Source organism: Aspergillus undulatus (genome assembly GCF_047715775.1).
Source record: "Aspergillus undulatus strain CBS 261.88 unplaced genomic scaffold BDV17scaffold_4, whole genome shotgun sequence".
NCBI lineage: Eukaryota > Fungi > Ascomycota > Eurotiomycetes > Eurotiales > Aspergillaceae > Aspergillus > Aspergillus undulatus.
Window position 1 is genome coordinate 722449 of NW_027396608.1, and position 19540 is coordinate 741988.

Sequence of the window (19540 nt, forward strand, 5' to 3'; positions counted from 1 at the left end):
GACATGGCATGACACACATTAAGGGCATGACAAGACATGGCATGACACACATTAAGGGCATGACAAGACGCAAAGCGAAGGGGCGGTATAGATCAGCCCGTCAGATAAGAAACAGAACGAGGAAGAAAGATAGAAAGAAAAAAGCGAGCTATAAAATGCAGTATGCAGGGTATCATCGTCCGATCACATCCATTTGTTTCTCCTCTCCTTTCAGCATCAAACCTGCATCTCCCTCTCCTGCCGAATAACCTGCTTCACGCGAATAAAGTCTGCTCGCGGCGGTAACGTATCAAGGTCGATACTCCCGCAGCTCTGAGAAGTTCCCGCCCAGGCGTTCGTTGAGATGGTATTCGAGCCCGAGGGGATGGCGAGGTGGGATGTGGAGCGTGTACGCATGCGCATTGCTTCGCGAGGAGGGAACTTGAATGGGCGACCGAACCAGGAGAGGTGTGTCTTGAGTTTTGACCAGCGGGTTCTTGGGATTTGAGGAGACTGAGAAGAAGACAAGCCTTCTTCGATATCTTTAGGGTTAAAGTTGGAGCCGTAAGTTATTGTGGTTGAAGCTGAACCCACTGAAATTGAGGGTGGATTTCTTGGGTTGTTAGCGGTTACTTGACATTACGAGCTGGGTGAGAACATACTGTGCTGCATGGTTTTCACCTCCAGGTATCAGATGCGCCCGACTAGTAAAAGACCCCGACATATTCCGTGGGAAACTATCCGAGGTCGTAGTCTGCATAGGACTGAAACAGCAATCCAAGCCGAGAGGCCGGAGCGCGGCGCGATATACCCTGGTTGCGTCCCTGCCGCATCCAAAGAAGATGAAGCACATAAAGCCTGCTGCGACGGGGATCCACCGATCAAAGAACACCACGCCGTTTGTTGGGACCTTTTGAATCTGGCTCCATCTCGTGTGTTGGAGTCCAGACCACGAATATGGATGCCATGGGAAAGATACTTCGATTTGCGCATAGAGTACGTAAGTTTGCATTGGGATGAGGGCTAAGAGCATGATGAAGGAGAGTGAAAATAGGCGAAGGAACCTGGACTTGTTAAACCCGGAATTTGCGCGGATAATTTCGTTGAACTGATTTCCGTAACGTCTTAGACGGATTAAGACCAGGGCTGCGAAGTGTTAACTATGTATCCGCTTGGCTATAAAATGGCGATACATACCACAGTAATAGCTCCCAATGAAGCACACCACGAGAGGCCAGATGTAGCCCAGCGCAAGACTGACCCAGCTTTGATCTAGGCTAGAGAGACAACCAGAGACAGCATAGATAAAGTACCGATTGCCCTGCCAGATGAGATGCATAGCGGCAGCTACGAACGGGATAACCGCACAGAACGAGAGCTCCATGATGCGGTTCCGCCATCGTTGACGTTTGCTCGGGACGAGAGTGGCACGGCTGGTATCCAGCACAAAGGCCAGGCTCCGGAAAATACAGACCAGACTCCCAGGGACAGCAACATATGAGGCGATCATCATCTTCACCTCGATATCACAAAGACCCTCACCGTCCCACCAGTTCTCGATGTCGTCCGTCGGCCATACGAACGCATTCAGAACGCTGAAGACGTTGAGGAGGACAAACCAGCAGATCAGAGTCACCGCCGGGAAGTTCCTGTTCTTCCAGTGCAATGCAAGGGGTGGAACACTGGCCAGAATAGACAAGATTGAGAGAGTTTGTAGTACCACGCCCTGAGCAGAGGGCGACATTGATAGAGCTGTAGATTCCATGTTGGAGGAGCGATGTAGACTCGTAAAGACTGGGCTCTGTAGTTGGTAACTGGTACTCTGATGGCCAGGTTCTAACGTCGTATTGGCTTTCTGTCAGGTGCAACGTTCAGAGAAAGAGGGGACAGATTAAGAAGGGCGAAGTTGTACCAGCAACATCCTGCTTGGGGCCTGGTAGAGTGAGGCGAAGAACATAAACCTAGGCCTTCGCAAATGACTGGGTGTCAATAGATCCAGAATCTGGAACAGTTTCACCACGCTTAACCTGCTCACTTACTCAGCTGCTTTCTTTGCTTTGCTTTTCGCATTTCTGCTCATATGCCCCTCCCAGTTCAGATTGCAGTCCCCAATTTCTCGAATCTCGTCTCACAGGCACAGGCCAGCAGCTCAGGGCAGGCTTAGGCAACGTCTGCATCGAGTGCCACGAGACACGTTCACCTTGCGTTGGATTCCGCGTACCACGCTGCGTGATGTAATCCACTCAACTGTAGCCATTATGTTCCTAGGGATAAATGCCTGAGAAGATTGCGCTAGGGCTGGTGGCCGATCCGGTTTTTTGCAGGTAATCTGCGAGGCATGCGGTAGTTCGAAAGACCCCAGTTCAACAGGGAATCGAGGAGTGGACGACTGATTGCTTTGAGTCTGTTCACACAAAGCGCAGCAGCCGTTTGCAATGCATTTTGCTTTGCTTGGTCGGTTTGACAAAGGGGGTTGGAGAGGAGAGAGTCCTCTCAGCTCTGTCAAAAGCCAAGAGCGATCGTCATGGTGACTTGACTAGTGTTGGATCCCCACGAACTGGTGGACCTCAAGCTGACAAGGCCCGATCTGCTCCAGATTACCTCATGCTCACGATGACACTATCCCCTCATCCTCCTCCCTTGCATTCAAACATGCGACCTTCACCTTTGCCCTCCTCGTCCGCCCCAACCTAGCGAGCTCATGGCCTCCCCCAGCCCCCTGAGCCCAATCCCCGGCCTGCGCCATCGCGGCCTAACCCGCGCTACCACAATCGCCGAGGCTCCTCTAGGCACTCCTGCTACTGCGCGCCGCAATTCAATCCTCTCCGATTCTGTCTCTGAAGCCCGGAACACAATCCGATCGTCCACGGACGAACTACTCTTCCCCCGCGCTGGGAGAGCCCGCGATGACGATTTTCGCGACGAGGAGTCGCACTGGCAATCGGCGCCCTTGGGCCTCGCCCTTCTTCCCGCCGTCGCCGGCATCTTCTTCCAGAATGGCAGTGCCTTTGTCACGGACGTTACACTGTTAGCTTTGGCGGCCGTCTTCTTGAATTGGTCTGTGAGGCTACCATGGTATGACAAACTTTCTCAACCTTGATCCTATTTCCGTGTCCTAATTGAGACAGGGAGTGGTATCGTTCTGCGAGAACGATCCGTTACCAGAACGGTCTTTATGGCCTCGAAACACCGATAGATCTAGACACGCTTAGAGAAGACACCCGAGAAGGCGAAACAGCGCCGTCTCCATCCCCAGATCGAGATCAAGACAAGGAACAAGAGCAAGAGCAATACCAAGACCAAAAGAAAGGCCATACCCGTAGAACCGAGCACACATCTGCCGCCACAGAACTCCAAGTCCATGAGCTCGCCGCACTCGCATCCTGCTTCATCTTCCCTCTGATAGGAACATGGATCCTGCACACCATCCGCTCCAACCTCTCCCGCCCCTCCGAGGGCCTCGTCTCAAACTACAACCTAACCATCTTCCTCCTCGCCGCGGAAATCCGCCCCTTCTCGCACCTCCTCAAGATGGTCCAAACCCGCACCCTCCACCTGCAACGCATCATCGCTAGTTCCGACGATGACGACGATAACAGAGATAGAATCGACCCAAGAACTATCCTCGACCTCTCGAAGCGTCTCGAGGAATTAGAAGCCCACGTCGCTGAGACCGCCGCGGCTCGTATCAAGTCCTCCTTCAACACAGACACCGACGAGAGAGAAAAAGATAAAGAAACCCGCGACCTCGCACCCCAAGAATCAACAAAAACGCTCCTCTCCCACCTCGAAACCGAATCCACCGCTCGCAAATCAATGCAATCCGACATCGCCGCCCTCAACCGCGCAATGCGCCGGTACGAAAAGCGCACCGCCGTAACAGCCTACACGACCCAAACCCGCCTGCAAGTTTTGGAGTCCAAGACCCGCGACGCGCTCAGTCTCGCGGCGGACGCACAGCGCGCTAATGCGCGGCAGAGGGGAATATTTGCGTTCCTCCTTGATTGGATTGCCATGGTTGTCCTTGTGCCGCTTAATGTGGGGGTTGGGTTGGCGACTTTGCCGGTTGTTGTTGCGGGGCGGGGGGTTAGGGTTTGTAAGGATGTGGTTTTTGGGAGGGGTGCGGTTTCGAGTTCAAGGGAGAAGAAGTCGTCTCGTGGTGATGGGGCAAGTGTGGATGCAAGTGCGAGTGCGAGTGCGAGTAAAGGCAAAGCACCGCAGAGAAGTACTAGACCGGTCACCTCGCAGCAGCAGCAACAGCAGCAGCAGCAGAGGCGGGCAAAACGGGCGACCATAATAGAAGAGTGAAAGAAAGGGTTTGTCATTGTCTATACGGTGCTTGGAACATATTTGAGTGGTTTCATGTGCTACGGAAGTCTTCGGGCGTTGATATTTGGGGTCTGGATTTGGGATATACATGGCGGACGATATACGTGACGCATTTACTTTACTGGAGCACATAGGTAGAGATCACAATCTCAAAACATATTTCAGCTATCGTTGAGCTAGAGTAGTCATCTCATCCTGAGGTCATGTTTATGACTCTATGCATATATCGTCGTTGAAGGCGCACCAGGCCCCGCTCAAGCGAGGAGGGAAACGAAAGGAAAGAAGAAACATTATCACTAGCAGGCCGAAATAAATATCAAAACGGCCAGTGGGTGCGTGGGTAGCAGGTGACCACAGTGTATATTATATATAAAATATGCATGCAACTCCCCCTCTCCTATCTATCCATATTCCACAATGAAACAAAAGCCCACCCAAGAAATCATAATACAACAAGAAACGAAAGAAATTAATTCATGGCGCGCCACCTGAAGGACCATTATAATCTACCCCAATGGCCTTGAGGAAGGGCTCGATGATGCTGCGCTTCCGTTCTTCTAGCAGTCGCTTTTCTTTATCTTTAGAAGGAACAGGGACGTCGGTGGAGATGAGGACAGAGGAGAAGAACGTAGCCAGGGAGGCCTCAACGGCTAGGCGTCGCTGAGCCATTGTGTTGACGGCTGCTTCTTGCGAGGAGGGGGGTGTAGAAAAAGTAGGTTTTCGCCGGAAGCTGCCGGTTGATATGAAAGATGCTCGGGAGATCGGGGATGGTGTTGATGATCCATCGTCTCTGGATTGAGTGGTGGATGGTTTCGAGTTTTCCTTTGATGCGGATGCGGGCTCTAATGAGCCACGAGGGGGTGTGGGCGCGATCTCGTTGGCGATGCGCGCGAGCATGAATATCACGAATGTGAAGGAGACGCTGTGGGCTGGAGACCAGGCAAGACTCTCGAGTACCCAAGCTTGGGAGTCCTCCCAGGAGAGCGGAGGCTGTCTAGCCTTCTCTCGTGCTTGGATCTGTTGGTCCAGTTGCTGCCAGACGGAAGCTGAGATAATCCCATCTTTCAGCGAGCGTAAAAACGAAACAAAAACCTCGCCCAGTATTTCGAGGCGTTGTAACGAAGACACCTCAGGCGCGAACACCTCACTGAAAGCTTGATTGGCGTCTAGAGCTTCGCGAGCTGACGCCAGCAGTGGTGAACGTGTGTCCTTGTCTTTGAGTGTCCACGTCTCAGGGTCAAAAGGCCATGCAAATCCATGCGGCTCCTTCTGCCATGGGGCCTTGTCGTCGGACTCATTGTCCCCTTTCACCATGCCCCACTCGGCGACTGCGCGTTCCGCGAGATCAGAGATCGCCTCCGTTAGCTTGAAAAGCTCACGGGGGGCTGAGATCGGAACTCCTGGCTGGTTTTCCTTGCTCTCCGCTGGATGAGCGGCCAGACTGCGGGCGCCAGCTTCGGGAATAAGAGTAAGCTCCTCCAAGCTACGGCCAAAAGCCGTGGGTAGCCATTTGCCATGCGCGGAAACAAAGTGATCTCTGCCTTCTCTTACACGGAGGACCAAGATCTCTTCCAGCTTCATCTGTCCACTGTTCAGGAGGCGAACGGATTTGATGTCTCGCACCCAGACCGTGATTTCAACAACAGCCAGCTCCCCGGGTAATAGTGTACATTCGTCTGGTGGTGTTGACTGATCTTGCTCGCCAGAGTCGTCGTTGTGCGGCTTCTCGACTCTGAATTCCAGCCATGGCGGCGCCTCCGAATCACCGCCTCGCTCCGGCTTTTGAACAGAGAATGACGCGGATACGCCACTTGTGTTCGCAACTGTTAATGATCGGGTGACGGGGACGTCTAAACAAACGTCCCCAAAATCTACAGCATTCGGATCTGTATCTGGCGCGGGCGGCCCGCGGGTGTGCCTGTCCACCACAACTGTCAGGCTGGGTCGGGACTCGTTTTCAGCTTTGTCCAACTCCCTCACGACTTCTTGATGCACTTGTGCTTTAAGCTTCGGTTCCACACAATCGAGCTCTAACGTAAACCCAGCTACCAGTGGTTTGTGGTCTGAGGAAAGGACACCTTGGTGGGAAGTGTAGTAATCCAGTCGTATAGAGCTGTCTTTCTCCGGTGCTGATTCTGGAGAAACCTGTTCATTAAGTTGATCTTCATTCGGATCGTATTCGCCATCGCTATCCGCACCATCAGCTTCAGGGTCGTAGTCGAATAGGACACTGTCATCAGCGTCGGCGCTTTCCAGTCCTCTTGATTTCATCTCCTCATCCCGTTTTCTGGCCTCGGTAGCTTCTTTAACCGAGTTTTCGTAATTGAGTTTGTCCCTGCGTGATCTGTAAAGAATGCGATCACACCAGCTCGGCCCTCTATGCTTCTCACTCGAGTCAAACCGGGCCACGCTGCCTATATCGTATTTGTACGTTGGCAAGAACGAAATCTGCCCCTCGCGCCAGCCTTCGTGGAAGGCTTTTTGTTTACTTCGCTGCATGCGGAGCTGATCATGAGGAAACAATGATGATATTGTTGTCTGGAGGGAGGCGGGATCCTGGTGGGGGTCCAGATCTTCGTCAGAGTCAAGGGACTGGGTCTCGCTGGAGAGTTCTTCGGAAACGGGCGACTGTGTCCCTTCGTCCTCACCTACAACAATGCGTGGGGATGAAGGTGTGCCGTGCACCTCCCTTAACGCTCCGTGTCTCTTGTCATATTCGTTTTCCGTGTGTCGGGCGAGAACCTGCCGTACGTCATCGCCAGGGATATCCTCGAGACGGTAGTTCAAATCGCCAAACCAGAATGCGTAATCTTCATCGCCAATGCTTTCGGACGGCACAGTTCGAAGCGTGTAGTCGGAATTGATCGAGTCGAATTTTGCGCGGCTCACAATCTGCGAGGCATCCCAATTTCGACGGTCTAAACTGGCCTTGTCCGATCCCGCCGCCAAATGGCAGTTGACAAATATGACACAGGTAGTTTCACCGAGAAGCAAACGCGTCGCCACGGCACCTTTATTGCCCATATAGCCGAGCAAGCCCGTGCCCACACTAGTTGAGCTCACTGCCGAAACGCTATCGGCAATGAACGGAGCAGCGTAGATCAGTTGCAACAATCCAATAAGCTGGGTTTCAGCGATCAACTTGTAACCTGGAGGCAGCGCATCCTCAACCGCCCTTTTCCATCGGCTTGCCGGAGCCGGATCCACATAAGGCCTCAATGCCTCTGCAGGCGACGAAACGTCGACAATCTCTTGCAGTCCTAGGGCATAGAGGCCAACCTCATCATCTCCAGAGCTCGCGTCTTTCGATACGGAGCCGTTTTGCGACCCCGAACCTTGCCCGCATAGTCCTTGCTGTTGTACGAACCACTTTCCGACATCTTTCTCTGTGCCGGAAATGGCAGCAACATTCCAACTTCCGACCTTCACACGGAGTGACAGTGGGCGGGTATATTCCCCTTTTCGCGCTTTAACAGCTTTCGTGAGGGAGGAAGAGCCAGAAGCGGCATCCGTGGATTCGCCGAGGTTATCGTTATCAGAGGGGTATACCCCTACGGCGGGGCCGGAATGTTGCTCATCATTGGCGGGCATTCTGTCGAGACACTATCGATATCGGTATGCTAACCCTCATCAGATCTGATGTAGTATATACATATATATAGGTGCCGGATTTCGCGCTTTACCCAAGGGGTCCAGAGGGGTCGTATGCAAAGTATATGAGGCGGGGGCGGCGCTAGAACACGAAATGTGGATAGGCAGCAAGCAGGTGAGTCCCGAAGCGTGACCGTCGATCATAACGATTCTTCTAGAGCGCAACGATGAACACTCAAGAGGCGGGAAATTGGCCGAGCATCACGCGGGATATACTAGTGGAAGGCCTAACGAGAGATAGTATAGCAAGTGAGGTGAGGGGTTGACGGTCCGGCAAATCGTCAAGGCGCAACGGTCTGCAAAACGAGCACAGACAGCGAGTCGGGGCCGTTCTGGCAGCTGGACACAGGGGTCGCAGGGCGGACTGGAGGGCCGTGTGTAGTCTAGAATATCCAGAGGTCATGATGAGCGGAGGGTCTTCGTCGGCACGAACCGACCGCCTTCCGCAAACGGAGACAGTTGGAGCTTCACTGCATCTCCATCTTCAGCTTCGCTCTTGCCCAATCTCACGAGCTTTCTCTCGCTCCTACCTTTCATCGCGGATCTCTCACTCGGACTCGGACTTATTTTCATGCCCCGATAACTCCCGGCGCAACATTCACTATGGCGTCACGCAAGCCTCGGCGGCCCAACAACCAGCAGTCCCATAACCAGAACAGCAATCAGCACAATAACAGCGGCCAGGGCCAGGGTTACTATTTCGCACAGCCGAGCTATGACTCAGACCAGGCCTATCTCTCCGATCCTCAACAACTACTCGAGCAGCAGAATCAAAGCATGCCTTCGGCCCCACCGCGTACAAACGAGGAACTTAACCTCTCGGTCTTGCAGCGGCACAACCCCGCAGTGAGCTCGATTCAGTCAATCGCACCATTTGCGGTCGTTTATACATTCAGTCCGACTACACGACAATGGGAGAAAACCGGGGTTGAGGGGACACTCTTTGTCTGTCAGCTTGATGCGGGTAGTTTGGGGGAAGAGCGATACAGTGTGTTTGTGCTCAATCGGCGGGGATTAAATAATTTCGACCTTCCGTTAACGGACGGCGAGAACGTGGAGATTACGGAGGAATATATCATTCTCAAGTCCGATTCCAACCCAGATTCAAGCGATTCCAGGCCCGGCAGCGATATTCGCATTTACGGGCTTTGGGTCTTCTCCGAGCCGCCACCAAGCTCGACAGCAGAGACACGCAACATCAACGCCCAAGCCATTCGGGAATGCGCTTCGATAGCTGGCAGGAGTCTTAAACTGGCACGCGAGCGGCTTGAAGCCTCGCAACAGAACGGCCTTCACACTGCTGCGGCTGCTGCTTCGGCGACTATTGACCCCTTGGACGGAATGCAAGCTAGTGTGCCAATGGGCCGCCAAATTTCCCTCAGAGATCTGTTCGGTCAAGAAAGGGCACAGGATGATGCATGGAGTGTGAGGGCGCACAGCCAACCAGCACAAGGACAGCAGGTACCACCGGTGGTCCCTACTTCACAACCGGACGTACTTGGGGACCTTTTCAGGAGAAGCGGTTTTGCTTATCCAACTGGGCCCAAGTCTTGATGAGATGACCTTTCACGACATTACGAACATAGACAACCATGGAGATGGATGCTTACATCTCCAAGCGCAAGCGTCCGCTTCGCGCAATTAGCCGAGGGTGTCGTTGGTCCTCACCCACGCAACCGGTGCTTTACGTCAATGACCTATTTACCTCCAACGAATTAGTTACATGCGGCCTTACTGTTCCGCATTATTGGTTTAGCAGCATATAGAGGAGTCTAAGCCTAGTAATCGCCTGGAGTTCCAGAATGAGAACGGATGATGCCCACTATAAGGAGCAATCCAGCTTGGGCCCCTACTCGGGATCACTCTACCATCCACGAATACAATCGGTAGCTCCCTTCTGGTCCATGCCTCTAATTTGTAACAACGTCTAAAAGATTCTTACTCTATGATCTCCTGAATCATACCAGCAACTTTCCTAGCCATAGTCTCATTATGCCCTAAATCAATCACGTCAGTAACCACTCAAGCAAGTAAACGCAAACCAAGACGAAGAAAAGAAAACCTACTCAAACAAAACGCATGCGGCACACTCTCCTCGCAAACAATCATCCTAGGCCCAGGCCCAGGCCCAGGCCCAACATCAGAACCGTTCTTGTTCCCCCTCGCACCCCTCGCAGCTATAATCTCCTCCCTCGTCCGCTCAGCAACCCAGTGATCGTTGCGTCCAAAGTAAAAGTATAGTCGGCTCGGCGGCGGCTGCTGCTGCTGCTGCTGTTGTTGTTGTTGTTGTTGTTGTTGTTGTTGTTGTTGTTGTTGTTGTTGTTGTTGTTGTTGTTGTTGTTGTTGTTGTTGTTGTTGTTGCACCGAGACACCCCAGACATCATCGCTCCATTTATCGCTCGAGATGACGCGCATTTCGTCGGCTGCCATGTGTCTTTTGCCGTCAGTACCCACGCCATAACGAACAATACAATAAAAGAGGAAAGGGAAGGAACGAAGAGAAACATACAAAGCCTGCTGTACACTCCGCTTACTCCTCAAGAACGCCGCCGTGGCGTCAACTGCTTCCGGCGGCGGCGAGCGCATCATGAGCCCGATTACAGCTCTGAGGAATGACTCGGGGAGGAGCGCCGTTAGAAGACGAGCAAAGAGAGACGCAACTAGAGCCAATTGCGGAATTATGCGGAGGAGAAACTACATGTTTAATTAGTATGTATCCTATCCAAAGTGCAGAGAAAGAATGGGGAAAGCTTGGTGGGACGGGTATAACGGGTAAATATGGAGAGGTAGGTAGGTAGGGATCATAACATACGGTCAATTTCTGCCCCGACGGTGAAGCCGCAATATCCACTATGGTCGGGAAGAGCATGATGCCACCGGTGATATCGAAGTCGGAACCTCCTTGCCCATCTCCCAGCCACGCCCGCCGCTCGCGATGCCGCCGCAGAATCTCCATTGCGATATACGTCCCGACTGAGTGGCCGACGAGGATGACTCGGGGTTTCGGGGCTTGTCCTTGTCTCTTCTCACCGACACCACCTTCCTTAGGAGTGTATTCCTCGCGCACAGCGCGCATATGCACATCTAACCTCCCCTGCACGAACCGAATCTGATCTTCGACGTCGTTGTAGTGCTCGGTGTTCTTTGCGCTAGATCCATTCTCAAGCTCAAGTTCAAACCCCGCAAGACTATGCCCGACAATATGGAATGACTCCCCGTCCTTTCCGGCTGTAGGTGAAGCTGCGGATGAAGCTACTGAGAGCTTCTTGCCAAGCAGAGAGAGAAAGGCATGGTAGTAGGAGATTAGCCCTGGGTTTCCGGAGGTGAAGTAGATTGTTGTGGGATACGGAGAAGGGGAGGGGGAGGGGGGGGAAGAATTAGACTCAGAAAGTGAGAGTGAGGTTGATGGGACTTTATGGAAGAAACTGTCTTTTGTGATGTGGGGGGTTGGGAGGGGCATGGTTATGCGTTGGCGGGAGCTGGTGAAGAGTGCAGACTGATGGTTGCTGGAGGCGAGGTGAGTGGATGAGAAGTCGAGCTCGGCCACTGCAAGAGATCAGGGAAATCTACAGCTCAACACAAAGGTACATATCTTGACCAGTTTAAAGGTATAAAGTCACTATAGCTGAAGGAAATTGTATATTCTAGAATACAAGTCTAATTGCAATTTCGATTTTTTTTCTCTTTTCAGTATCTTCGTCTGACTGTATGTAAATCCCAAGTTCTACATCTGAATCATTGCCCAAACCCGGTCCGCATGAATCACGCAAATGTATCAGTGCCAACATGAAGTGCAAGACAGAAAAATCAGCAAAATACGAGAAAGCAACGCAAACAAGCGTGAGACAAGCAAAAGCACATATATAAGTCGAACCCACTCGCCTGGCTCCGTGCTATGATGGTATATTGACAATGATAATGATGACAATGAAAATGATCATGCCGGTTAGAAAACTGATGAAATCCACTGCCAGCAACACAAGAGCATGTCCAGTTGGTACAGAAAATAACAAGAAAAAGTTTGCAGTATGCGGGTTCGTCTCTGGCTTTTCGTGTTTGTCCTCGGTGGGAACTGATGGTCCTCACTCCATCCATCCACTCGTTGCGATGGAGGCCGAGCGACAATAGCAAATGCTGCATACCAGAAGTATCAAGCGCCTGAGGACGCATTCGACGGCTTGATATGGGAAAAAGTCGCAATATACCGAATGCGAAGTCATGAACATAGCCAGTCGTGAAATTCTGCAACCCGGCATGCAACTGATGAATAATTTAGAAAACCAGACATGCCCAGTGTCTGGTGAGGTCCTTCATTGATAGAAACCATGCACTGTCTTACCTGAAACGCCGATGATGGAAAATGAATCGAAACAACCGAGTGTAATTGGACAATGGAAATGGGCATGCAACAAAAACAAAGTCATATACTTCCATAATAAAGAAAAGCCGGGAAAGGGTCAATTCACCGCCATATATTGTTTTATCCGAGAGGTGGCCGCCTCTAGTATACAATGTCAAATGACACTTCCAAGTGAGGAAGGCATTACCGATTCTCGACTCTCAAGGGTCGAGGCAAAGCGAGCTTTCAGCACAGGCTGTACAGGTGCTTTCTGATTCGCTCTTTTTTTTTTCTGATCTTTTGGGTATCTGATAGGGTCGAGAGTCCGAGGAGATGGGGTCATTCAAAGTGTGATAACCGAAGCCACATCGTTGATCAACCGCCTTTTCTCATCGACTCATCCACCGGTAAGGGCTCTACGCCATTATGCGTTCCGTGCCGGTGGTCCGAAAACTTGTTGTTCTTTTTGTTCTTCCTTTTGGTCGTCTGCCAGCCATTGGCGTGAACTGTAGTCTCTTGAGCCGTTGAGCTAGCGCCATTCGGTTTTCGCGAGACACCAGTGGCTCGTTCCTTTTGATCTCCTTGCCCAGTAGACTGTGCTTGCGAGGCATCAGGACGGTTCCTAGGCTTAGGCTTGTGGTTCGATCCATTGGCCTTCTCTTGTGCATCTGCGTGATGGTGCCGGCGCTTCCCGTTAGGGGATGCAGTATGTGATTCTGTGGACGAGGCCGATGGTCCTTTGCCTACTGCAATGGCATCCCTTGGACCAAGACCTTCCCGGTCGGGCTTTTCATGATGGGTTTGCGCCGCCTTCGGTTTTTCTTGCGCAGGTTTTGACGATGGTTCAGGTTTCTTTTCGCCGTTCGACAAATGCAGGTTCTGAAGTCGGCTTGAAAGCAGGCTGGGCTTCCCAGTGTGTCCATTGACAAAAACATCGGGGGCCGATCCCATAGTATGTGGGTCAGTCGCTTGGCGGCTGCAGAAGGGATTCTGATCAATCTCTACCGAGCTGCTGTCTTGAAAATCCTGGGAAAAAGAGTCTGATACACTCGCAGGAGTATCGGTGTTCTGGTCATCGGAGTTTGACGGACAATGGGAGATCAAGCCATATGGGTCATAATCATCAGCCGGAATCGACCTTCGTTGCTCACTGGGCGGTACTGATCCATCCACAATTAGTGGCCCTCCGCGATCATCGGATGCGGCTGTCCGGGAGCCCGTTCGTTTTTGGGTAGGGATAGACTTGGGGGATGTAACGGAACTATTGTCAAACGATTGAGCATAAGTCTCGGCTCCCGGAACAATCGACATGTACTCTTGTGGGTTTCCGTAAAAGGGCATGATACCACCGTTCGGCAATGCCAGTCCAAGAGAGGACGGCATGGGTGAGACCATAGCATTCTGATGATAGGCATGAAGTTGTGGCGAACTAGCGAGATAGTACGTCACATAATCGTTTGACCGTGCTTCATCCATGTACAGGGACCGGTTTGGCAAACTATTGGCCATAGATGCGCCATCCTCCTCACTTTGCGAATCATCCGAGGAACCCGGCGCGTTGCGCGGATTCGAGGGTTGTGAGCTGTCGTTCGACTGAGAAATCGAATAGAGAGGAGCAAAGCTAGGTAGGGAATTGACAGGGCGAGCAGGCTGTGAGTGAGCTCTAAGCGAGCCTCCCGGGGAGCCGTTGGCAACCGATGACCGGCGCGGATTACGGCGAAAATCAGGCACCGCCGCGACCGCGGACGGCGATGGTGGGTTTGTATTGCTTCCTGGCGCCCCAGGGACAGAAACCGGAAGAAACGCTGAGTTGTAATAGACGTTTTGCCGAGTCGGTACGTTGATAGCTGGATGGTGCGTTGCACCCGATCTTGAACCAGATCTTGAGCGCGAGCCATCATCGCCTGAAGACTCCTGCGGCGGTGCCGGAAATTGGATGAAGGGCTGTCGAATCAAGACAGGAGGCGGGCGTCCTGTGAGGAGCGCTTGGTTTTGCAACTGTAATCGCAATTCTTGCTCCTGCGCCTGGAGGATTTGTATCTGCTGGTACAGGTGGTCGTGAAGCAGATATTGTGCCTGCTGTGCCTGAAGGGAAAGTTCCGACGCTGTCATTCCTCCTCCATTAGCTTGGCGGAAATGGCCCTTGTTGCCGGTGTTCGAACTTCGACGGCCGCCAGAATGCCCACCACGATTGTACTGATTTGAATGCCGTCCACCTCGACTACCGCCACGACCACCCCGAGAGGAATGCGGTGGCGGCGGGGCGGTAACAATCGGACGTGGTTTAGGGGGTGGTTTCTCCCACAATGGCGCTGTCTCCGGAGGGAACTCATATTGTTCACAACAAAGTTCAAAATCGCCATCGGAAAGGGCCTTAAATGCCCTGCGCAACTCCATATGGATTCCCCTGAAGGATGTATCATCCGCCGTGTTCCCCAGATTCCGTATCGTGTTGAAAGGTTCCTCGACGCAGAGACGGTTATTCTGCAAAAGATGCCAGCCCTTGTCTTCCTTGGATATCAACTTCCCTTCTCGCACCGAGACAACGTATTTCTCATAATCTAGTTCGTGGCCATAGTAGCGAAAGAACTGAAAGAACAGCTCGCCAAGTGACTGCTTGTTTTCGCAACCATATCCCACTAATGTGTCGAGGTCGTCATCGAATGAGCAAACAAGTCCGTCCGCGAATACTTTTTTTTCATGAGGGCGAGCCTGGAGGCTTGGTAAAATCGGAGGCTGTCGAGTCTGCAGAAAGTTGATGATCAAACAAATCCAGGTGTAGGAGCTCAGCGTGCCACCAGTACCAGCATCGTTGAGTATCCTGCGTTTCGTCCAGTGCTTGACGATCATCGCCAACTGTCGTACTCGCTCATCGATCTCCACATATGTCCGGACCATGCGCGTGTTCTCCAGAGCCATTGTATTGTTGACGTTCATGTCGCATGCGAGGCGTAACTCAGGGTCCCAGATTTTCACAATAGGTACTTTTGCGTGCGAGATGCAAACAACCCGCTCCATGCCATCTGCGATGAGAATGTTCTGTCAGCGATCACTGATGACACAAACAAACAGGAGAATGGGAGCCTTACTCTTTGCTAGGACATCGGCTAACAAGCATACAAGTTCCAGATCCTTGTTAATAGTAGTTATACAAATATCAACTGTCGACAATTAGCTCGGCAACGCTTTGTTTGTGACATAAGAGACCGCGTACCATCCGAATCGCTTGAGCATAGCTTATTCCCGGACGACCCAAAAACGTTGACTTTGATTTCAGATCCCGGCCATTGCCGATTAAAGAGATCCTCCAGTTTGCGGACAAGTCTATGCCGTCGGCTGTCGCTCTCTGATGAGGGTAGCAGCCGATTGTAGACGTCGAGCATGGCCTCTGTAAGCTTATTTTCCTCCTCTGGTCGAAGCCGTTGTTTGAGCCCCTCTTTTTCTTCTGGCAGCACGTCGGCACCTATTGAATACGGAATTCTTCGGCGAAAATATGACATGGCTGTCTCGTATTTGCAGCCCGTGAACGGTTTGCGAGCGGACGGAGGAATGTGCGTCGACTCCGAATGGGTCGACCGAGGTGATGTGCTTCCATGACGAGGTGATGGCGATCTAGAATGGAAAGAGATTTTCCGTGAGTGTTGGTAAGGAGTGGATGGTAGGGAGTTGGACTGTTGTGAGGTCAATGCGGGTCGACTTGGTGTCTCCGGAGACTCTTCGTTGCTTCGATTCCACGGCATAGTCGAATGTTCTGCCGATGTTATCGGTGACTGTTCACCTGTTCTAGACGGATGGCGGTCATTCCCATCGGTAGCTGTGACCATATAGCAGCTCCCAACGTTGACCGACAACGTTGGCCTCTAGAGAGCGAATTCACAAGGGAAAGCGTTCTCGATTGCGGTCCGAGTCCAATTCCGCTAAAAATGCCGGTCTCGACCAAGTGTCACCGACAGAGGTCGCCACAAAGACAGTATGGCGGACAGACAACTCCTATGTTCCTATGCAGTATATACCGTTCTATAATCCAACAGCGGAAGTAACAAGCGAAAATATATCGCGAAAGGAAACGAAAGCGACGTCGAGAAGGGAGTGCGTAACGGAGGTATCGACCGGCGATGCTTCAGCAAAATTGTCTTTGTGCTGCGTTACCACCTCTATGACAGACTCGGAGGCGACAAAGCAGGACTGCGAAAAGCAAATTAGCGAGTGGTGAAAGGACTCTCAACAAAGGTAGATAATTGCGTCTCTAGCGCGAAGAAAATCGAGTCGAAGACGTCGGGGGATGACTGCACGGTTGGAGGCGGTTTAAGGGGAGTGAGTGCGATGGACTCTAGCGGGAAGGGCAAATCGGAGAACCACACAACTCCAAACAAAGGTTCACGCGCAGAAACAGGAACACGTAAAAAGCCCCCAGATCAAAGGACCAGCCTAGGAAATCGAGGGATGCTGTAGACGTACAGAAAAAGTCAGGTATGAGGCGTCGGGATGGTGAGTTGTGGTAGGGCAAGTTCGTTGCTCCAGGTTGGTGAACGGGAGAGGGGACACAGCGCGCGGAGGGGGATCAATCAGGGCGATCGGCTGAGAGTGCCAGAGCCAGGGGCCGTCAATCTCCCACGCCCAGTGCGCTCCACGAGTCAAGTATACCTCCTACACCGGAGTTTCTGCCAAATCACCGCTGCAAATGGTGACAATTTGCTGCTGAAAGGGCGAGGAGGAGAAATGGCAAGCAGGAAAAAAAGTTTAGGAATTCCTGCCCAGATGGCCAACTCAGTGTCCTAAACTGAAAGCAACGCAGTGGTTATTCTGGATCCGGCCCTCAATGGCAGCCTTAACCTCACCTCTTGGTCAAATATGCAGTTATTAGGTATTGTTCTTGCCTGGGTGCTGGTGAGATAAGCCCGTTAAATATAACCAGTACCTGGCCTCGACTTTCTTTACAGGGTCTGGAGAATAAATAGTCTTTTGAGTCGCGATCTTTATGCCGGCATCTCTACCATCCCATCTCCATTCATCTGTTCATAGTACTTTTCAGAGTCCAGACCTGCTCACCCCAATACAAAAGAGGCCTATTAACAGGACTCCCTCTAAGCTGATTTTCTCATCCCGCAACACTACAATAATGAGACCCAGTCTAAGTCGATCTGGATCTTGGTACAAAGCCCGCAGCCACGAGGCTCGGGTTTCCAGCGATAGCGAACAAAAATGGATGAAGAGTGCCACCTCGAGTAACTCCCAAAAGACACACGTAGCTCGGAAGGGGCATCAGCAAGACGGCCACGCGTGCCGGCACTGCATCCGGACAAGACGCGGAATAGTAAGTAGTCTAAGGAACGCGGGGGCGAAAGGGGATGGAACATGGAAGTCAATCAATTCACCAGACAGAAGGAAGGGAGCCGGTGGTGCTTGAAAGGCAGGAACGACCCCATGTGCCAAAAGAGAAGGCACGACCATGCGAAGAGTCCATGAGGCAAGAGCCCCTGGGCTCAACGGCTTCGTCTTGGTAAGGAAGGAACCTCGTTGATAGCAACCTTGTTGTCTCTCGTCAATATCGAAGCCAATTTTGAAAGGCTCCACGGGCATCCATGATTGGACGAGCTCGGACAGATTGGGATTATTCAGAGCACTGGGCGCGTCTAACCTCTACTGTCGCCGTGAGTACTATGGCCAAGAGACCCATCGCAACTTTAAGGCGAATAATATTCAGCGGAGAACCCTCGTGAGAATCCTTCGACAATGAACGCTCACCTCCGTTCAACGTCAAGTCGTCAACCATCAAGTCCTTTCTCTCATACCACAACCGATGTCCATTATAGTCATCGGACGCAATTCAACGCAGAGCCAGGCATAAATCCTGGGAGTTGAGCCTGTGGCGGTCTCCGCGGAGGGAACTCCTTTATGCAACTGCGGAACAGGAACACTGACTCCCCTTTCCAGACTCCGAAGCTTCACTTGCTTATTGGCTAGCAATCCTGCTTGACGCCGCAGAAGTGTCCATTCAAACGTTCTCTTGCTCTGTGCGAATGGAAACTTGGGTTCGTCTCAGTCTTGACCCCTTCAGGGCATTCCGAGCACCGATCCCGTCAGTTGGATGCGCGCTTCAACAAAGACGAGGCGGTGCATCAAAGCAGCCATGGGTCAGAACAGCCACCCCTCGCGATTCCTTTAGCTTTTGACACCCTGTCCCGTCATGCAAATCATATCGCTTCGATTAACTACTTGGGTCCAGGCTCAAAGAAACATACCTACGTCAGGGTCATTCATTCCTGGTGGCCTAGAACTTTGATATCAAGACATCGAAGTTGAACACCGATCTGCTCAAGCCAAGGTTTTGTATGCATGCAGACATCCTCGGTCTTCCGGGCTTGAGCGCGATCCCCGCAGGTACTCGCGGTCCCGAACAGAATCGACTTAGATAGCTCATCGATGCCAAGATGGTTCAGGTTCCCGTTCGCATACTATCTGCTGGAGACGAATTAATATTGATCCGGACACTGCAGGCGCCAACGACCACCGACATATGATTCAAGCCACTCACAGTGCAATGACGATGCGATCACCTTGCGATCCAATGATGTCTGTAGGGATCCGAGTGCAGCTACCTGTGATCCATGCTCAGCTCCAAGGCCCCACTACCCCTCTGGGGTAAGTCGATGCACCACTGCACGTCGACCTGAGAGTCAAAAAATTGAGCAGAGTCTATGCAACTAGATACTCAGTGGATATGAACGTATCTGCTGTGCGGCTGTAGAGTCTGCTGCATAAACTATTCATAGTACGATTTGCGAAGCTTTAGGCCTTGGAGATGGCGTAGAAATCACAAGCGCCCATCTGGTAACAACGTTTGCTGTCTTCTACCTTGCGGCTGACAAATGCTCCCCGCTCGGTCAGCAATTCTATCCAACATGAAGCTTACAAGTTGCATCTGCAGTTCGAGGTGTCACTACGAAGGGTTTTCCTTGGGCGATGATTTCATATATATGCTCAGTTGCCACCTGATCAACGGAGTAAAAACCTACCGCGTTAGATTTGTATCCAATACTCGCCAACCTGGTATATCCAAGGTTCGCGGACCTTCACTGACGCTGAATCACATTGCCATTCCTTATCAGATGCAGTACACAAGCCGATGGGTAGTTAGTTATAACTAGTTATCTGTCAGATCTCTACAGTGAGTCGAGAATTATTTAGGACCTCGGGAGCTGCCCCGAATCCAGAGCAGTCGGTGGATAAGAGGCATCGTAT

At 51.9% G+C, this 19540-nt stretch overlaps 6 protein-coding genes across 6 annotated transcripts; 2 read left to right on the top strand and 4 right to left on the bottom strand.

Moving 5' to 3' along the window:
* Positions 1-216: 216 nt before the first annotated feature.
* On the bottom strand, positions 217-1744 carry BDV17DRAFT_287500 (pheromone receptor; the record flags this gene model as incomplete). The annotated part of the gene is made up of 3 exons (XM_073761185.1): positions 217-592; positions 642-1125; positions 1177-1744. 3 exons carry the CDS (start codon positions 1742-1744, stop codon positions 217-219), a joined length of 1428 nt encoding a protein of 475 aa, XP_073619981.1.
* A 936-nt stretch (positions 1745-2680) lies between these two features.
* On the top strand, positions 2681-4287 carry BDV17DRAFT_287501 (uncharacterized protein; the record flags this gene model as incomplete). Its single annotated transcript, XM_073761186.1, has 2 exons — positions 2681-3054; positions 3108-4287. The coding sequence occupies 2 exons, from the start codon at positions 2681-2683 to the stop codon at positions 4285-4287; spliced, it is 1554 nt and encodes a 517-aa protein (XP_073619982.1).
* Positions 4288-4453: 166 nt separating this feature from the next.
* Positions 4454-8329, bottom strand: BDV17DRAFT_253027 (phosphatase family protein). Its single transcript, XM_073756609.1, has one exon. It carries the CDS (start codon positions 7897-7899, stop codon positions 4783-4785), a length of 3117 nt encoding a protein of 1038 aa, XP_073619983.1. The 5' UTR covers positions 7900-8329; the 3' UTR covers positions 4454-4782.
* Positions 8330-8471: 142 nt separating this feature from the next.
* Positions 8472-10254, top strand: BDV17DRAFT_253029 (Dcp1 family protein). Its single transcript, XM_073756610.1, has 2 exons — positions 8472-9956; positions 10026-10254. Exon 1 carries the CDS (start codon positions 8563-8565, stop codon positions 9511-9513), a length of 951 nt encoding a protein of 316 aa, XP_073619984.1. The 5' UTR covers positions 8472-8562; the 3' UTR covers positions 9514-9956; positions 10026-10254.
* On the bottom strand, positions 9706-11461 carry BDV17DRAFT_148570 (bifunctional triacylglycerol lipase/ester hydrolase). Its single transcript, XM_073754439.1, has 4 exons — positions 10772-11461; positions 10469-10653; positions 10026-10393; positions 9706-9956 (listed from the first exon to the last, which is right to left on the bottom strand). The coding sequence occupies exons 1-4, from the start codon at positions 11417-11419 to the stop codon at positions 9898-9900; spliced, it is 1260 nt and encodes a 419-aa protein (XP_073619985.1). The 5' UTR covers positions 11420-11461; the 3' UTR covers positions 9706-9897.
* A 1057-nt stretch (positions 11462-12518) lies between these two features.
* BDV17DRAFT_148585 (PAP/25A associated domain family) lies at positions 12519-16751 on the bottom strand. Its single transcript, XM_073754440.1, has 3 exons — positions 15513-16751; positions 15388-15459; positions 12519-15321 (listed from the first exon to the last, which is right to left on the bottom strand). The coding sequence occupies exons 1-3, from the start codon at positions 16120-16122 to the stop codon at positions 12674-12676; spliced, it is 3330 nt and encodes a 1109-aa protein (XP_073619986.1). The 5' UTR covers positions 16123-16751; the 3' UTR covers positions 12519-12673.
* Positions 16752-19540: the final 2789 nt, after the last annotated feature.

Coding starts and splice junctions, on each gene's coding strand:
- BDV17DRAFT_253029 (XM_073756610.1), top strand. CDS start 8,563: ATGGCGTCACGCAAGCCTCGGCGGCCCAACAACCAGCAGTCCCATAAC.
- BDV17DRAFT_148585 (XM_073754440.1), bottom strand. CDS start 16,122: ATGGTCACAGCTACCGATGGGAATGACCGCCATCCGTCTAGAACAGGT. Junction 15,460..15,512: donor ATGCTCAAGCGATTCGGATG/GTACGCGGTCTC, acceptor AATTGTCGACAG/TTGATATTTGTATAACTACT. Junction 15,322..15,387: donor AGCCGATGTCCTAGCAAAGA/GTAAGGCTCCCA, acceptor TTCTCATCGCAG/ATGGCATGGAGCGGGTTGTT.
- BDV17DRAFT_148570 (XM_073754439.1), bottom strand. CDS start 11,419: ATGCCCCTCCCAACCCCCCACATCACAAAAGACAGTTTCTTCCATAAA. Junction 10,394..10,468: donor CGGAGTGTACAGCAGGCTTT/GTATGTTTCTCT, acceptor TGACGGCAAAAG/ACACATGGCAGCCGACGAAA. Junction 9,957..10,025: donor GCCGCATGCGTTTTGTTTGA/GTAGGTTTTCTT, acceptor TGATTGATTTAG/GGCATAATGAGACTATGGCT.
- BDV17DRAFT_253027 (XM_073756609.1), bottom strand. CDS start 7,899: ATGCCCGCCAATGATGAGCAACATTCCGGCCCCGCCGTAGGGGTATAC.